The sequence below is a fragment of the Vanellus vanellus genome, assembly GCF_965231255.1.
Source record: "Vanellus vanellus genome assembly, chromosome: 2".
NCBI lineage: Eukaryota > Metazoa > Chordata > Aves > Charadriiformes > Charadriidae > Vanellus > Vanellus vanellus.
Genome location: NC_138906.1, coordinates 165,656,286 through 165,676,394, shown reverse-complemented (window position 1 = coordinate 165,676,394; position 20,109 = coordinate 165,656,286). Strand labels below are relative to the sequence as shown.

Below are 20,109 nucleotides of genomic sequence, written 5' to 3'. Positions count from 1 at the left end.
TGCCTATTCCCATAGTGTTCCTCCTCTTTATTTCTCCTGTTCTTCATATTTAGGTCACAGGAAACAAGATTATCAGTATTAGAAATAAAATGTAGGCTAAACAAATATGAATGTCTGATTTTAAAATAGGCAAACCACGTAGATAATGGTATTAAACTTTGAAAGGAGGAGCTACGTAAAAGTAAAGAAGCTAATTGAAAGAAATTAAAAGGAGTGGTGTGTTTGCTGGTAGTATGGAGATTGTTTAAAGATGTCATAGTAGATTCTCAGTAAGCGTATTCTCCTTCTCCATTAAAATAAATCAAAAAAAATAATGAAAAAAGCAAGGGTAGTTAAACAGGAAAATAAATGCAGTTGGGCGAGGGAAAAAAAAAAAAGTTTACTTACATGAAAGTGGATGTTGTGTCCAAACACAGAAAGTAGAAGGGAATATCAACCCCGATAAGTTAAATGAGATGGGGGGAGGAACATACACCTCAAAAGTCTTTTCTGGGTTTAACTTTTTGAACTCATGAAAGCTAATAACTTCTTCAAATATGAGATAGGGAGGGACTCTTCATCAGGGAGTTTAGGGATAGGATGAGGGGTGACAGTTTTAAACCGAAAGAGGGGAGTTTTAGATTAGATATTAGGAAGACATTCTTTACTGTGGGGGTGGTGAGGTACTGGCCCAGGTTGCCCAGAGAAGCTGTGGCTGCCCCATCCCTGGAGGTGTTCAAGGCCAGGCTGGACGGGGCTTTGAGCAACCTGGTGTGGTGGGAGGTGTCCCTGCCCATGGCAGGGGGTTGGAACTCAATGATCTTCAAGGTCCCTTCCAACTCAAACCATTCAATGATTGTATGATTAGAAGCAGGAAGCCTGCCAGAATGGAAACATAATTGAAGTATAAAGAGGGACTCTCAGGGGAGATTAAGCTGCATCAGAAAACTTTGATCAAGGTTTTCTTTTTACAAAGGAAGATTCTGAGGCTTCATCGTTCCTCTACAGAGAATAAATCTGTGGAATTCTTTCAAAGTGTAATTAGAAATGGTTTATGGTGGGGAGTGATCTGAACTGTGAAATGAGTAGTAATAAATTTAAGGTACCAGATAAGGTTCAAAGATGCTAAAAGAATTAAAAAATTAAATAGTTGAGCTACTAATAGTTGCAATGAATGGATTTCTTAAATTGTCTTCGTTCTTATTTTAAAACTACAAATGGCAAACGTATCTCTGTCTTTTTTGAGTTTAGAGAGGGATGGAAGTTCTCCTAACAAAGGAGGTGGGTTTGTTTCAATCTGCATCCTAGTCATCCTAATGAACCTGGCCATCACAGTGATTCTTTTGACAATATTCATCACTCCCTTTACACGTATGCGGCTATCTCAGTACCAGCCAGGTGCCTGCACCTGACTGTAGTCATCAATGCTTCTCTTGAAGTAAGGTAAATGGAATTCCATCCCTTGAACCCATCTGGAGTTCAGTAAATTTGATATCTGTACTGGCTAAATGATGAGAAACTATAATAAACAATAGTAGATGTACGGATACTTGTGATCTTATGGGAGGAGGCAGAACATCTTTGAAGTGTCATTTCTCTCCAAGGAATGATGGAGCATTTAAACGAGTGTGATTTAGTTAATAAAATGTTCCCAAATTAAAAAAAAATAAAATACCCTTTTTGTACATTGATTAATTACTGATTAGAAGAGGTAGAAAGAAGCAAAAAGTGAATGAGATTATGGTGTTGAGCAAAGAGGTTATTAGTCATGTGGCTTTTGCTTTCCAAAACAGGTGTAAGCTATTAGGAAACTGGCAAAAATGGCAATATCACAATTTGTTGCTGAGCCAGGGTTATTTAAAAGAGTTTCTAGAGCAGACTTGATTGTGATATTGTTTCTTGAGAGTGGAAAATAAGAGATCCTGTACTGGAAACCTTCTGTTAAAAGGTCTGCTTATGCTGACTGTCACAAGTAATCTCCCAAAGTGTGTGCAATGTGGGCAGCAATGGCTTTGCTCTATAGCTTCTCACCTTTTGGGCTGCAATACTTGGTAATATGGATATAGCCTGTCAGGAGTTTGCAATGTTTCGTAGTCATAAGGAACGTCATTCCTGAATACTGCATTTAAATTAGGATAGCATTCCCCCAAGGATCCTCTATAGTGTGTAAATTAATTTTTAGAAAGTTAAAAGTTACTGATTTCAATGGCTGAAAAGAATGAAGCTTTAATCGGACTGAACAGAGAATATACTGCAAATTAAAACTCAATATAAACTTCTGAGTTGAAGTGAGGTTTACTTAACTGACACTAATGAACTGGTTTTAGTGCACCGCATTGTATTTTAGTTGACAAAGTACCTGCAAGTTGTTTCTGTCTAACCAATAAATTTTTCAAAAGGGAGCTAATTTGGTTGGTTTTGCAATATTAAAATTAACTGATTTCAGGATAGAGACTGAAATCTTCAATATAATTACCAGGGAATATTTATAGCAGCATGGTATGTTCTCAGCCATTAATTGGAAATCTTTTTACAGCTTCAGCATAGTGTCATATCTTATCTGTGTATGTATATATATATAAAAAAAATGTGTGTGTGTAGATATATAAAAATGTAATTGAACAGACTTGTCGCCTCATGTGAGTTCGACGTATAGCAGCGGCACAATATGGTGTAAGAATGAATATATTTAAAAAAGCTTGAATGTAAATGCTTTCTGACATATTGTAATAAAAGACTTCTGAGATTGTACATGAAGTGGGAGAAAGTTTCTTAGAAGCCACTTAACTACTCTTATTCATCATGGTACCATGAGTTTTGCAGCTTTTTATCCAGTTCTGTGTTTTCCTCAGTTGTGTACTATAAAACTTCAGCACTGTTACATGTTCATGTTCCTGTGGCTGGGAGTTGTTTATCTGCAACGCTTTTTCCTGCTTTTTAATAAACCCTTTTTCTTTTTTTATTTTTTTTTACTTTTTCATTTTTTTAAACTTAAAATAGTAGCGGCAGGGTAAAACTCTCTGGGCGTGTTTTATTCTTTTAAAATCTCTCTCTGGAATAGGTGTTTTCTAGAGACAAGCTGGCTTATTTAATAAGTTCACTCAAACTGCTTTATTAAAAAGGTGTCATTTATTTTCCTCAAATACATGTCTTTTAGACTATGTAGAAACTAAAGATTACTAAGAGGAAAACCACAATGCCTATATGTGTTTATCTGTTTCAAATAATGATCTGCTTATCCTTATGTTCCTTGATTAGCTCTGGTTCAGGTCCTCATTCAGTGAATTTATTAATTTTGAAGTGGAATAAACAAATGAGACTGAGTAGACTAGCAAGAGCGATAAAAGTTTTAAATTAATTTGCATAGCACAAAAGATGAAGACCAACAGTTTTTTGAGTCATATGTTATACGAAAGAAAAACACTGTAATGCAAATGAAGACTGATCCAAATTGTCTAGTGTTATAACCAAACCTGAAAGTCTTTCAGGTGTGATTTACCTTTGTTTAGACTTCCATGTTGATAAGGTACAGACAAAAACTCCAGCCAACACCAGGTCCAAATTCTTAGGTAAAACGGAAGACCAGGCTTTAAAATAAAACGGTACATTTCTTTATGACAGAAGTTTCCTATTAATTTATAAGAAGTCATTCATGAACAAAATTAAGTTTCTGAGTTTTAGCTCAAAATTCCTATCTTCACCTCTGATTTTTGAAGAAGCCTGATTTGATTAATTGAGGGAAAAGATACAAGTGTTCGAATGAAGACAATTTGCAGAGTTTTTGTTCCAGAAAAAGATTACTTAGGGAAAAGCATACTTTAATTGGCAATATGAAGACATGAAGAATTTGTGCTGCATTTTTAAGAGCTAATATTTTTATACTGAAGGAAGCTATTTTAGAAGGTGCTATATTACTAAAATTCAAATAAATTTTACATGACACTTAACAGACTCCATACTGCTGTCTTCAGCCTAAAATCCACAGGAAGGCGCAATCAAGGCTGTTACTGAAAGTAGCACCTTATATGTAAAAAGAAATATCCATGCTTAAAAGAGCATCACTCATGTACTTTGGTGAACTCCCCAAATTATGTCCGTTGAGTATGATTGGATGTGCTAAGAAGAGTAGGATCTAGGAGTGATACTGAAGAAATCTGATTTTCAAAAGGATGGGAAAATTCAACTATAAGTTAGTAGAGAGAGCCGACATGTTTTCATTGTAAGTTTTCAGACAGCTGTCTAGTTTTTTTTAACCAATTAAACTGTCCTTTTCTCAAGCAAGAGTCTTCTCTCTGTGTCACTAATGGAGGCATTGCAACTCTGAATCATGATAATCCTCTCTGGTCAAATTCCTGTTACTTTGCATAGCAGTATATTGGGAAAAATGTCCTGCAGAAATTAGTGTGTTGTTCTTGCCATCTTCTGTCTCTGTGCTTCTTCCACCCAAAATACAAAATCAGGTGTTTTTAACAGTTAATGCTGTTGTATCTGTAAATTTTCGCAAAGCCTACTTTGCTCAAAACCAGCCTTGCAGCAGTCCTTAATGTTTTTTGTTGTGGAATTTATCTATGCTTAATTTGCTCCACTTCATGCTAAGGTAGGTCTTCTGGTATTTCTTAACATGAAAAAAAAATCATTAATATTGTTCAGTGGTTCACATACTGATTCTGTATGTACAAAACATTTTTGTAGTATTCAATGTATACAGACATCTGAAGTTCTCGGCTACGGTGGAGAACTAGATACTGAAATTTTAATCGCATGTTTCTGAACTCTGACTTCAGCTATGTCAATTTTTCATGAGATTTTATGCGAAAATAATTTAGTGCTAACTGTGAATTTCAAACTGCCTGTACTTTAATTTGTAAACATTTTATATAATTATTAAAAATCTTGTAATAGAAGACCATGGTGTGTTTAGGCAGTCTCTTCCCATTCTCTCTCTCTGCAGTGGTCATCTTAGAAGTAGAAAACATTCTGTTTCTAACAGACAAGGCTTCTATTTTTATGTTGAAAAGACTATCTTCTTCTGCCCTGCTTCCTACAAAGTTAGTAATAAAGCTGATAATTTCTTTTTCAAAGATGAGCTATTACACAACAAATAACTGAATCCTTTTGCTCTCATTCTCTTCTTTCTGTGGAGGCAGCCACTTTCTTTGATACTGTTCATGAGGATCTGTTCATGAAAGTGAGTCTATCTCTAGCTCTCTGGGTAGCATAAATTAATTAGTTTCTTGTTCCTGCTCTTTTCTATGCCAAACTGAATTTTATTAGTTTTAGTCTCTACTGTATTTATTTAGAGATTTATTTTGCTTGATTTCTCCAAGAAACAGGATTCATATAATATGTTGTCTGCCGGTGCCTATCTGGTTTTCCCCATAAGAAGAGCCTTTGAATCTATTGACAAAATGTGGTGTGGAGAACAAATCAGAGATGTTAATTTTCATGACAGTTGTTTACACATAGAAAAGACAGATTCTAACAGTGCCCTGAGGGGGCAAAGGAAAAAAGACCATTAATTCTCACTCGCTTCGGTCACTTTGTCATCCAGTTGACCAGTCGGCTTGCACGTGCTCCTTGTCTAACCGATGACCTCATGAATATAGGTAGGAGTCTGAAATGTAGCTGTTCAGGGCAGTATAAAAACATAGGTAGTTGCTGAGATTTAGTGCAGTGGAGGATACTGGAACGAAACCCCAGCATTCCTTGCATTGCTTTCAAAGCAACTTGTTCAAGTATCGGATCTCTGAGCAGTTTGAAGTTGTGTTTACTTGATCCATGTATTTTTCAGGAAAATATTAGAGATGCTGTTTGTTTACTAAAACTGTAGAAAATGCTGTCAAACTGTACCTATCAAACTTAATGTAACGGAGAAACAGATGATGCTTGCCTGCAAATTAGAGGAGACCTGCTCTGTTCTGCTGAATTAAACAACTGAAATACTGAATTAGTGGATTGATCATGCAAATCTTGCTAAGGCACTTCACCTACAGCACGAGCTTGCTTGTGGTGGTGAAGGGTGATGCACTGAGTATACAAATAGGTTGCTTACTGTCCATCTGCCTCTACCCGAAACTAGAGTTGAGGGACTCCCTGAAAGGTCACAAAGATCTTTGCATACGTGCTATAATCTAGTGATTAACTTCAAAGTAAAGAGTTTGTAGCAGTTGCTGTCTATGAATACTCAATTTCTGCTTCAGCTTTTGTGAGGGTCTCAATGTATTTCATGGCTTTTTTGAAATTCTTTTGTAGTTTAAAGAATACACTCTGTCTTGATGGCAAGGTGGTGCTGGAGATCACCCTGGCAGCAGATGTTGACTTTTTCTTCTTCTTTAGTTGTGAGAGGGCTCACTGAGCAACTTTCTTTCTTTTTTGTGAAGGAAATATCTATGTTTCTGGGTGCAGAAACTACTGGTTTTTTTTGCTGTCAGGCTGACTTTTCTGTTACATGTTACTGGCAATTTATCAAGGACGTGTTTGACTCTGTGTTCCTGAGAGAGTTGGGTAGCCCAGCTGACTGCCACTTCTCAGGGGTGACTGCTGCAGGAGGTCTCCTCGGCTTTCTCCTTTTTGAACATTATTTGCTGTTTTCAAGGGGGAAGGAGAAGGTCAGTCAGCACAAAGAACCCCAGGTACTTTGGATTTTTTTGTTAAAACTTTGATTCTGGGCTTACCACCGGGGGAAACTGAAGTCAGAAGGCTTTTAGCTGTTTGTTTCCTGACTTCATTTTTCAATATTTTAGCAAGTTGCATAAGGAAACAGCAACGTGTTTCTCTTCCAGTATGATTGGCAGGTCAGACATAAAATGTTCCCTTTCTTCATTCTACCTTGCTGTAGGTTGCTCTGCAAGGGACACAATGACTTGATCCAAACAAGATCAACCAATTGTTTTTCAGAGAACAAATGTTGTATTTTTAATATTTGATTTTGGTTTTAATGGGTAGTGCATATATTTTAAATTTCTTCAAATATTAAAGTTAAAGAGCTGAAATGTACAGTTATAGCAATTGTGGTGTTCTAATTTTCTCCGTTACCTGCCAAGGCATAAGGTGCTGCTTGTGTGATATTGTTAAATCATGGTTACTGAAGTGCTTAAAAACTTTCCTGTCCTGGTCTGATTTTTCAGTGGCTCCATTTTTGTGAAATACTTATTCACATTATTGTGAAACCAGCAGAAAGACTTTTTCACATTTAATAGCTTTCCGTTACAAACGGTTTCTAACTGTGCAACTGAAGCTTTCAGATTTTTGTGTTCTCGTATTAGAAAAAAGTTTGAAGCAGCTTTGGGACAAAACCAATATTTATTGTGTTGGCATGAAGGAGTTAACCAAAAAAATTGCCAAGAATATTGGTGGACTTGCAAAACTTTCAATTTTCAGAAGCAGCCAAAAAAAGGTAATGAAAACAACTTGGTATGAAGTAGGGAAATTGTACTAAGTGGTTATACTGAACAAACTGAGAAGTATGTGCTGGAGTGGCAATACTGCCCGTGGCTTTGCTCAGCTTTATTTGGTTGCAGCCGTTGTATGATCCTGATCTTTCAATGAGTCTGGAGAGACACTGGAGAAAAAAAAAATCGTGAACGTAGTTATTCTGGATGAGAAAATAACCCATCATTTGTCACTCAATAAATGAGTCTCTGTAATACCTACTCAAGGGTATCCAGTAGTGCTTCCAGCTGCAGCGCAGGCTTTTAAAGCTGTTGAGGTGAATTCTCAGGTCAGAGGATCAAGTGGTGATTGCTTTCCTGCTGATGTATAGAAGCATGAAGACACTAGGTGGGTAAAGACCTCAAAGAGTAGCTGTTTTCTATCTCTTCTTTGCAAAAAGAAAGATAAGTACTAGTGATAATGGTTTGAGTCACAGACAGTCTTCTAAACTATGCGTCAGGAGACTTAGTAGTTGAATAGGTCCTTCCAGGAGGTTGGTGCGGTTTCTGATTGTGTCAAAATGCGGTGACAGCCAGGCAGATGCTAGGAAAATTCAGAGCTGTTTGAAAGTAGCTGTCTGTACCAGGTTTTTGGGAACTATTAGGCTTTGAAAATTTGACTAAGCAGAGAAGTTTGCTGAGAGAGTTGGGGTTGTTCAGCCTGGAGAAGTCAAGACTCCGGGGAGACCTTACAGCAACTTTCCAGTATCTGAAGGGCGCCTACGAGAAAGCTGGAGAGGGACTTTTGACAAGGGCATGTATTGATAGGACAAGGGGTAATGGTTTCAAACTGGAAGAGGGGAGATTTAGAATAGATATTAAGAGGAAATTTTTCACCATGGGGGTGGTGAGACACTGCATCAGGTTGCCCAGAGAAGTATGCATGGCACCTCTGAGAAGGCAATACAAAGCAGGTACCTGCAAAGTCATCCTAGATGATTTGTCATTGCTAACTGAATCCACCGAGGGGACAATGCTGGAAGACCTCAGAGAAGATGCATTTTTTCCCCCATGAGCAGACATTAAAAGTGAGGTGACCCAGGTGGCTTGCCAGTGCACAGCTTTGTACTTGGTCCAACCAGGAGACAAAACACTGTTTCCAGAAGACCACTGGAAACAGTGTGATAGGATGAGGGGTAATGGCTTCAAACTGGAAGAGGGTAGGTTTAGAATAGATATTAGGAAAAAAAAAAATTTACTCTGAGGGTGGTGAGGCACTGGCCCAGGTTGCCCAGAGAAGCTGTGGCTGCCCCGTCCCTGGAGGTGTTCAAGGCCAGGCTGGATGGGGCTTTGAGCAACCTGGTCTGGTGGGAGGTGTCCCTGCCCATGGCAGGGGGTTAGGAACTAGATGATCTTTAAGGTCCCTTCCAACCCAAACCATTCTATGAGTCTATTATTCATTCATACCACAGAGGTCAGGTAGCAGAGGTGCTCAGTCAAGGGAGAAGGGCTTTCAGAAGTGGCTCTCGGGCAAGATCATGCAGCTCTTGTTCTTTTGCATCATAAATGCTTCTTGCTGTGTCCGGTTGATGTAGGTTCCTTTAGCATCTCAGCTGAGATGCGGTGCTAAGTAAAAAGTAATAGAGCTGCTGCTTGCCAGCATCATGTTTTAAACTGCATTTCACACAATATCAGCGTAGAAGAATGTCTTGTTTTAGCCTTGTCTTTGCAGAAAGCATGCTGAGCTTCTACTGTGAAATAAAAATGCGACTCTCAAATGTATAAACAAATTCTTTTTGCAAGTGGCAGCATGCTTTCTTTGAATACAATAATTGATAGTGTTTCACACTAGGAAATGAAAGCCAGTTCTTCAGAATTGCAGACCTCCGGTTTCAAGCAGAATTAAACACATACTGTAGTGTTGTCTTCATCATTCTGGTCGCTGTGATGTTTTCCATCTCTGTGGATTCTACTGGTACTATGTGCCCTTACTCACATAACATGGCAAATAACAACCTGAATGCTGTAGCCTGAAATTTTTATTGAAATACTCAGTCTTCAATCACTACAACTCCTGGCTGTGCTTCGCTGATCTGAGTGTACGTGTATGTCTAATAACGTGTTGTTGAGAACGTTTCCAACATGCAATTAGAATGTGGCGAGTGGCTCAAGAGACAGTTCAGCGATAAACAGACACAAGCAAGGCAATTTGTCAGTTATGTGGCATTGATTTCATAGTGAAAGTGATTACAATCAATGTGTATTTGCTTTGAAAGAGTATGTACTCATGGCCTTAGAAGCTTACAAACTAGGCTGGATTGATGTGGGAAGCACAAACATCAGTGGACGTTTGTGCCTTTCAAGGCCCGAGACTGTTTCGGGCAGCAGCATGGGTTACAGGGTATGTTTCTCTCACATTTGCTCTCACTCCTCCCTCTCACAGCTGCTACGCAGCATTTTTTACCCTTCTTTAAATATGCTATCGCAGAGGTGCCACCAACACAGCTGATGAGCCCAGCTTTGGGCAGCAGCAGGTCCATTTTGGAGTTGGCTGGACCAGGTGTCTCCAACATGAAGCTACTCCTGGTCTCTTCTCACAAAGGCCACCCCTGCAGCACCCCTCGCTACCAAAACCTTGCTGCATAAACCCAATACACTTGTCTAAGCAGGTTTTTTTGTTGTTTTTGTTTTTGGGTTTGGTTTTTTTTTTTTGGAAAGCAGTATTTGCTATGACCCTTCTCTTTTCTATTTTGTTTTATCGTTGAGTATTTTTACCTCTGAAGTATTTTCTAGAAACGGTTTAGTTACTGAATGGTTATTTTTATTATTAGCACATATACGGAGGAATGTTCACTGTGCTTTGAAACAATGTAGGTCTAAGACTTTTCAGCTATCTCGTTCTCCCCTCTAAATGCACACTTTCAGGCTTATTTCTGTTCACGGATTCTCATTTCATCAGAGAGATATAATTTTGTGTTCAGGCCATATATTTCCATACAGACATTTTTTCTGAAGACACAATTATATACTTTGTTGAAAATAATTGTTGGATAAAATTCATAAGCATTAATTATACGTTACTGAAGATAAACCAAATAACATGTTTGTTGAATGTTCTTGTATTTTTAAGCAAAACCAAAGAAAAATTTTCTTACCAGTTATGATTTAGTAACATAATATAGTACAATTATTTTAAGAATTAGGTAGTTTTAACACAAGGTAACACCAAAAGTAATTTGTTTCTCTTCTTTGCCTTTGGTATTGTTTCAGCTAATGTTTCAGAACAGGGCTTGTTCACATAACACTGCTATTATTAATAAACTTAGCATGCTTGATGCCAATTATGTTGGATATGTAGACTTACTAGATAAATTGTAGAAATTTTTATCTCGACAATGAAAAAATCAACAGAGAGCAGGTATAGACTGACACTTCAAAATTCTGAAAAGTCCAGAAAACTGTCTTACTTCAGGTCACTTAGTTATATTTGATCAATCCATTAAGGCTTCTTTCTGGAGCATACCTCTAAGCATTGTATGCAAACATTAGTTGGCATTCCATTAGAGCTATTTTGTATAAACAAATAGTAAAAAAAAAAGGTAAAACTTTAGGCTATAACTTCATCTTAAACTTTTGTTACGTGTAAGTTTGCAATTGTTTTTTGATTCATTTTAAACAAATTTATTTTCCAGAAAAGAAAGATGTAACACAGAGCTTGGAAAGCTACACAGCAAAATGCCCTGGTACAATGGAATTCATCACTCTTCCAGATGGTTTGAAGTTACCTCCTGTTCCGTTCACCAAATTGCCTATTGTGAGGTAAGACTCCAAAATAAAATCTTTAACTTTTCCGCAGTACCTGTCAAATTTCAAAGGATACTGGAAGGATGTAGTCCTCTCAGTTTACGTAAGTTGTTCACAATAACATGGAAAAATGTCAAAATGTCAAATTGTTTTGAGAAGTTCTTAGGCAGAAATAGAGCCTTTGAGCATAAAATACTTTCTGTGGTCTTTAGTTTCAAAAGGAGAGAGGTTTCTTTTTTTAAAAAAAAAGTCACTCAAGAAGAAAAGTATTTTGTAATTGCAGCTGAGATTTAGGTTAGATACCTGGTTATACCGAAAGTCCATGAGTTGGATGCTGTCTCCATCCGTGGAGCCTGGAACTCGGCTGGAACTGATTACTTTTGTAGCTGTTCCTTTTCAGATGCTGCATTTTCAAGCTGGCACCTATTTTCACTGGCCTATTCTAAATCTATGTTCCTTTTTGTGCCTGTGTGCCAAGACACATCATGCAGTCAGTCCAATGAATAATACCTCGTTTAGATTAAAGCCTAGCATGAAGTATTAGAGGGAGTCAGAGAGAGAGAGAAAACAGCCATTGGGCATCAATAATAAAAGAAAAGGCTAAAAGAAAATCTTTGTCAAAGAGTGTTTTTTTGAAGGAAAGATAATTGCTATTCAGAAAAAATATGGTAGAAGTTATTGAAAAAGTTCTCATAGAGATTTGAGTTCTCAGTGGGATGTCATCAAACATTTTGTGAAGCAAGAGTTCTGGTATCACAAAGAGAAAACAAGGTGCACAACCAACCAGTGAAAATTCTATTTATTTTCAGATTAAGTTTAGTCCCTAAAATGAAAATGAATGTTTTACTCTATGACCATTTTTCATCATACCACTGTTTTTGCTATGTTCCCTCTAACTTCAATTTTTTTTTTTTTTTTTTCACATTTACTGAAGAGAGAGGCCTTATCTAACTAATTGTAGTGCATTTAACATGACAGGTCTGTTCACACTAACAATTTGTTGTGTGGGAGGTGCTTGCTTAAGGTGCAGGTTTGACTGGAGCCATATGGTTGTACCGGTCAGATGGGATTGTATGCCAAATCAGAATGGTCACAGTATCATAGAATGGTTTAGGTTGGAAGGGACCTTAAAGATCATCTAGCTCCAACCCCCCTGCCATGGGCAGGGACACCTCCCACCAGCCCAGGTTGCTCAAAGCCCCATCCAACCTGGCCTTGAAGCCATCCAGGGATGGGGCAGCCACAGCTTCTCTGGGCAACCTGGGCCAGTGCCTCACCACCCTCAGAGTGAATTTTTTACGCTAATAACTATTCTAAACCTACCCTCTTCCAGTTTTGTCTCCTGGTTGGACCAAGTACAAAGCTGTGCACTGGTGAGCCACCTGGGTCACCTCACTTTTAATGTCTGCTCATGGGGGAAAAATGCATCTTCTCCAAGGTCTTCCAACATTGTCCCCTCGGTGGATTCAGATAGCACTGACAAATCATCTAGGATGACTTTGCAGATACCTGCTTTGTGTTGGTTGTTCAGTGGTGCCATGCGTACTTCGGAGTTGCAACTGGTATCAATTTCTTTGCTGGCAAACAGGCAATGTGGACATATGACGCCAAAATCGTAACTGTTAGAACCAAAGCTACATATTAGAGTGGGAAAGTACTTTGACTAATTTATTATCAGCTTACCTTGGGGTTGATTTAGTTTCACAAAAAATCTACATATAGAGCTAAACTAGTCATATTTGACTATCTTAGATCCTATTTGCAGTCAAGACACATAGGTAGTCACTTCCAGGTTTTTCTAACCTAATTTAGATATCTGCTTTAGAATGAGTTGAGTTACTGGAGTATGCGGACTGTATTCACTCGTTTTCCATTGACCTTGAAGATGGCCAATGACCAGTTCAGGTAACTGTGTCTGTGTTAGATGAGTTCCCTCGTAAGCACATTCTGAAGGCAAATGCTCAGCTAAATATATGAAGGAGGGCTGTATTTCTTCTCCTGAAAGGTTTTAGGCAATAAATTTAGTGCAACTTTTAACATAGCTTTTTTTTTTTAGAGAGAAAAATTAAATAGTATTAAAAAAATTGAAGTTAATTAGGTAAACTTTTATAGTCCTTTCTAGTACTTGAATTATGTGATTGTAGAGAGAAGTTAGAGCAAAAGCTTCCATGAAAACATTTTTAAGGCAGACTACTTTCTTTTGAGAGCAAGAGCGCTGTCAGCCACTTAGTGCCTCTTGCATGTCTCTGTTCTAGGAATAAACTTAATAACTTAATATTACACAGTATAAAACCAGAGCTACCTTCCTGAATCTGACCGTATATGGTATTTGTCTGCCTTGGCTGCCAAATAGCTGCAGAAATGCAATGCTAAAGTTCCCTTACGACTCTAACCCCTGGGCTAAAAAAGCATTGTGTTCAGCTGTGATGTGTTAAATCCTGAATTAGCCTCAGGTTTTTGCTTTTTGCTTAACTTTTAAACCACGGAGGAGGTGGATTCTACTGAGTGTATTCCATAATGCTTTCTTGTTCTTATCCATGCTGAATATCGAAGAAAATTCCAGTCTGGAAGATATGGGAAATGCCAGTTGAATCCTTTTTTATTTTATAGGAGTCATGCATATAGAGGCCAGTCAAAACTTTGGCAACAGATTGCCAGGACTTGAATGGGAAAGGTTCTGCCTCACTTAAAATGTTTTGTATGCTGAGAGAAGGGGGCAAGCGCGTTATATTTACTTGTTAATCCTAGGCCTAGCTTTAAGAAATTGCTCACCATCCAGGTGCTTCATTTACACTGTTGGCTTGCCCTGACCTGGCTCTGCTTGGCATGGTGAAAATAGTTGCTGCTGTTTTGCCATGGGGTGAGGAACTCAACATCAACATTATTTAACAATTAAGAATTGCTTTTTGTGCTTCTCTCCCCTTCCTCCTTTTCTTGATTTTTTTTTTTGAAAGTTCCATAAAAGCCACAGTGATAAAAACCTGTAATTCAACAAAATATTAGTTGCATCTAAATACTAAGCCTCTGGTTATATCCACACAGCACATCTAGGGTATTGTAGAGCTGTCCAGCTCGGAAAATAGCCGTGCTGCAGGACTGCGGAGCTGTTTGAGCTCAATCGTGCTGATTTTTGACACATAAATTGTAAACGTGTGGAAATGTGGTTTTGATCAATGTTGAATAACCTAAGCTTATGAGTCAATGCATGGTAGAGTCCTCTAGAAACATACACATTTACTGATGATGATGACTTCCTTTTACTGTTGGCATTTCATGCTCTACTAGTTTCTAAGCCATTTAATGTGGGGTGCTTATTTTGGATGCAGAATTCTTAATCAAAACACTGTCAAACATTGAAATGCCACAGTGAAATTGGAACATAGGTGCCCTGTCACCTTTTTGTCCCCTGTACCTATAAAGCAATAGATTTGGCTTGGCAAAATCTTTATATTCCACTCATGCTAACTAGTATTTAATGTCTAGCTGTCCTTTATTTAAGTATGGTATTCTTTATAGTCTTTCTTTTTTGTGTGTGTATCATGTCTTTTAACTAGATGCTCGGTCTGTTATTGATGTGCTTTAAATATAATCATATTTTTACATATTTTCTTTTAGTCTTTGGACTGTTGGGTTTTATTTTTTTGACATTTCAAATACAAGTAGTACAATCTGGAAAGCCCCTTGATGAATTTTTATGTATTTGATGAAGCTTCAGAAATTAAAAGCATGTTGGATTGGAATGTATTCCATTATAGCATACTATGAAATCATCATCTAGTATTTTCTCAAATACAAAATAGAAGAATTTATTGACTTTCTAGTCTAATAGATGTGCTATTCCCATTTTTGTAACTTGTGTTAAAACTCATTTCCTTACTAATAAACTTAAAAGAAGAAAGAATTTTTTTCTTTTTCACCACTGATAACTTCTAGTTGTCCTTATACTTTTCTTACTACTTTAAAGTTAGTTGGTGCCATTTTTATCCTTCCTTCTGTTTACTTACTAAAGTGTTTTTTTTTTTAAAAATAACTTTCGTTTCCCCTCTAAGCAAGGTTGTATTTTATTAACACAACTTTTTTCCAAATACAAGATTTTGATCTTCTGGGTAGCTAGTGAAATTATTTTGTAATTCTTAATTGTAACTCATTTGAATTCAGTCGGGCTGGGCCAGGGGCTAGAAAATGTACATTATTGAAGCTTTTCACACAAAGGACTTAAAAAATTTGTCGTGTTCTATGTATGATTCTTGCAGACTTTCATAATGCTGCTACTTTTAGTGAATATCCACAAATTTATTGCTTGTTCTTATGCGCAATATTTAGTCTTTAATTTCCCATTAGCATTAGAAGGCCAGTGATTTCCCTGCCTGTATAGTTTGGGTTTAAATTAATTATTTGGTTCCTTTCTGCACTGGACTTGTGTATCTGTTGTTCAGTCTGCATTTAACCTGGAAATTAATAGCCCGATTTCAAATCACCCATCTGGCTAGTTTTGGTTTTTGTTGGTTTCTACTGAAGACGTTTTTACTTTGGTAGTTGCTTTCTGAGAGCTCTCTGAAACTTTGCCTTTAGTTTCCTTGGGTTGGTGTTACTTTCTTTTGTACTGTAGGTGTTTCCTTCACATTTTCCATGGCAGGTACCTACTCCGTAATCAGTACCTACTCAGAGTGTCATTTAGTATTTATCAGTTCATTTTTAACACAAGCATCTATTATAAAATAGAATAAACAAAATATTATAAAATTATTTTTACTTAACAGATCTGTGAAGCTCTTAAACCTCCCGACCAGTCTCCGACCTCACAAAATGAAAAGTCTACTTGGTCAGAATGTGTCGACCAAAAGCCCCTTCATATATTCTCCAATTATTGCGCACAGTCGTGGGGAAGAACGAACTAAGAAAATAGGTAAGAATATTTTGCAGTATTTTCCATTGTTTTGTTAAATTAGAAAATCTTTCTTGGTTAAGGAAAGTGTCATGGTTTGGGCCTGAACATTGCTTTCTTGTATTTGAAATAATCAGGTTTTTAGCCTGAAGTTCTGAAGGAGCAAAGCTTTGTTCTCCATGGACAGTTTCAGATTCAAAGGAGGAATAAAGCCTCAAAGATGATAAAATTGATTTTCAGAGGAGATAAACTAGTTTTATTTCCTTCTCAAACAAAAGGGAAATCAGGAAAAACTTAGTTCTGACAGTGTTTGACAGCAGCCAGCTGAGCTAGATGGGCACCCAGATGAGAAGCTTGGACAAAAGATGCAACTCCATAGGAAACTGGACTGTGCTAGTTCATCACCCATAGAATTCTTTTCTTTATTTATTTTTGGTTAATAGTGTTAGACCACTGGGATTTAAAAATTGGTTTTCAGTTTACGTCTTTCACATCTCGCTGGTATCTTATTATGATTTAACTTAAACTGAGAATGATTAACTGTCTGATTAGTCAGTTTTTCTTAAAGACAGTTCAGCAAAAAATAAAAAAACCCACAATTTAAACAATATTTACTATACTACTACAATACTATAGGGGCTTTGAGCAACCTGGTCTAGTGGGAGGTGTCCCTGCCCACGGCAGGGGGATTGGAACTAAATGATCTTTAAGGTCCCTTCCAACCTAAACCGTTCTGTGATTCTATGATAGTAATTTTCTGCTAGAGGGTTATTTCATTTATTATACAGCTCTTCAGTGCAGTAATTGAGCCATTGGAAACAGATTACAAGGCTTGTTTCAAATCCTGGGTTAAGTTGCAAATATTGGTAGTCCTTTTTGTTGCTTTTGTGCATAGCACATGCTTGATATTCTTTAACATAAGCATTAGTGTCAGCACAAAAAGGACTTGTGTGACTATGGAATAGAACCAATTGTAAAAACTTGAATATAGAAATTTGCAGGATGGTGTTTATCTTAATTTGGCTCCTTGTGTTACTGGTTTTAGTACTGTGTAATCACCAAAAAGGAGTAGAAAAACAGTACTTTGAAATGTCATCAAGCTTTGTTAGATTTTCTGTATTATGCTTTGAATTGTAAAATACTAAACATTTAGCAAGTCACAGTCAGTAGTGGCTCCAACTGATCCTTCAAATAGGTAGTTCAGGAACAAGTTGGAGCAGCAACTTTTGAGTAGGACATACGTGTGCACTCCTCAGCACCTGAACTTTATTTTCTGTCCCCCTCTCCCTGCCCCTTTCAAGCATGAATGCACATGAAAGGGATGGGGAATGCTTTCTGATTCCCGTATTCTCTGTTTCTCTTGTTAGGGTTAGCGTATTTGTATTGTAGCATATTGCATTGCTCCCTGAGACTCCTCCTTTCTTGTCTCTCTCCTTTTTTACCATTCTGACAGTCCTCTTTCATCTACTGTTAGAGTTAATTTTCTCCAGCAGTATAGCAACTGCTTGGTTTGTTCATCTGGATTGTGCCTGGCCGGCAGAGCCAGTACTCTGAGAATCTCTGTGTGGTTTCTTCATTCTAAGATGCGGGGCCGCAGGATTTTCCACACAGTCTTCTAGGGTAGATGTTGGACTTAACCTGTCTGTGCTGCAGACCCCTGATTATGATTAGGATGACATCCCTCACCTTGAGAAAAACACACAGGTTTTCTAATTTGTTTTATGGTGATGTGTATTTTCAATAAATAGTTGAAATACGAGGAATTAGGAGATATGCAGAGGTAAGGATTATTATCTGGCAGTTTGGATGGACGTGGCTTAGTTGCTACTTTGCTGCAGTACTACTTTGATTTCAAAAGAGAAAGGATAAGAAATTAAAAAAGGATAAGAAATAAGAATTAAATAAAGGATAAGAAATTTTAAAAATGTAGATGTGTGGGAACGTCTTAAAGTGCTTTCTTGTTAAAGAAGTATTTCTTTGGAAAATAGCTTATATTGTTTCTCTTAATAATTTGTTTAAAAATTGATCACAATTAAATTTTCAACATTTAATCTCTTAGGTATACCTTGTCATGTTTTTTCATTTAAATAAGCCATATTGCTAATCTTGTCAAACAGTTGTATTATGCAGTATTCTTGTTCCTTAAATAGATACAAAAGGAATCTGCATAGTTTTAAAACAGTTCAAGTTAGGATTTGTTTATGTGCTGTGTGTACCATAGGAGTTTTATATTATACAGGGCAGTTTCTCCTTTTAGGTTTTTATTTAGCCTAAGGAGATGTCTGAACTGCTTGTGATCCTGTAAAGCATTTGTCTTTTGAAGTATATACACAGTGCATTCACTTTTAAAAGCCTCTAATGTTTCATTCAAAGTTTTGTGAACAAAAGAATATGCAAAACAAAGCCAGATACTTCCTTTGCAAGAAGCTGAGGAATTTAATAAACTTTGAAACTAATGAGACTATTTTAGTGACATGTATTTAACTTTAATTAAAACAACAGTAACAAATTAACTGTTTTTCTTACATGGAAATATGTAAGCCATATTTTGGTTAAATTATTGTTACACCAAAGGAAGTCTAGTACTGCTGACAAACCAAAGGGAAACAAACCCTTTAGAAAGTCTTGAGGAAATGTTTTCAGCTTTCAGTTTGATAAGCTTTTCTGATTGGAAACAATAAATGGGATAATTATATTCTGGTTAGATTGCTTTAATAGTATGCCAGTCATAAAATAGAAACCTGTTGATTTTTGACATAAAGTGTTCTTTTGTTTTAAAGTGCTGATAGTTTAAAGCAGCAAGAATGTATAATATAGTTACATTAGTAAATCTGATGACTAATGTCATATAGCATCTGATATAGATACAGCTCTTTTACCTAGGACCATATAATCTGATTTTACCTTTCCTTTCAAAAGCTTTTCGCCGAAGGAAGCAATTCTGTAGCATTGCCCTGGCATCCTTTACTTGGGGTAGCTAGACCTTCTGGAAAGGAAACCAGAGGCAGCTAGTGAGATTTCCAGAAGTAGAAGTGTCTTTTTGGTGGTTGTAGGGACTAGTAATGTTTTCCTGTGGGAATGAGAAGACTATATATCTATCTATTTTCTCCCCTGCCCCCTGTAAATGAATACTAGAATCATGGACTAGCTCAGGTTGGAAGGGACATCGAAAGATCCTCTGCTCCAACCTTTTACGGGAAAGGGAGCTTAGGTAAGATCATCTCATACCCTGTCCATTGGCATCTTGAAAACCTCCAATGATGTGGACTCCACCACGGCCCTGGGGAGGTTGTTCCAGTGAATTATTGTTCTCACTAAAAAATGTCTTTCTTATATTGCAATAAAACGTCTCCTGGTGCAACTTGTACCCTTGTACGCCTTGCCTTCTCCGTATGTCTCCTTGTGAGAAGAGAGCCTCTCTTCTCTTTGTAGCCACCCTTTAATACTGGAATACAGTGATGAGATCCCTCCGGAGCCTTCTCTTCTCCAGGAAGAAAAGACCTAACTCTTTCAGTCTTTCCTCATCGGGCAGTTTCACCAGCCCCTTGATCATCTTCATGGCTCTCCTTTACCCTCTCCAGTCTGTCCACATCTTTCTTGAACTGTGGAGACCAGAACTGGACACAGTACTCCAGATGTGGCCTGACAAGGGCTGAGTAGAGTGGGATGATCACGTCTCTGCCTCTGCTAGCAATGCCCCTGCGGATGCAGCCCAGGATCTGATTTGCCTTTGTTGCTGCAGTGATGCACTGCTGCTTCCTCTTCAGCTGGTTGTCTCCCAGGATGCCCAGGTCCCTCCCAGCAAGGTTTCTCCCCAGCCACACAGAGATCTCAGCCTGTACTGAGCTCTTTGGTTAGGTCATCCCAGGTACAGGACTTTGCACTTGTCACAGCTTTGGACACTAACCCTCAAGTTTGTTAGTTTAAAGCATGATTCATGAAGTCAGCCAATCTGCTAGCAAATATTATCCTGCCTCTTCTAGGTAGGCAGATCCTATCAGTCCCCAATAGGCTATATTCACTGAAGGACTTCCCAAGATCGTAGAAACCAAAGCCTTAGGGACAACACCA

The 20,109-nt window shown here is 37.7% G+C and overlaps 1 protein-coding gene across 1 annotated transcript in view; it reads left to right on the top strand.

Moving 5' to 3' along the window:
- TRAPPC9 (trafficking protein particle complex subunit 9) overlaps positions 1-20,109 on the top strand; it is a gene marked incomplete at both ends in the record, with an annotated part of 532,119 nt that overhangs the window by 40,879 nt on the left and 471,131 nt on the right. The window contains 2 exons of the mRNA XM_082499259.1: positions 11,042-11,168; positions 15,914-16,059. Of these exons, the coding sequence (XP_082355385.1) occupies positions 11,042-11,168; positions 15,914-16,059 (273 nt within the window). The remainder of the gene's footprint in view (positions 1-11,041; positions 11,169-15,913; positions 16,060-20,109) is intronic.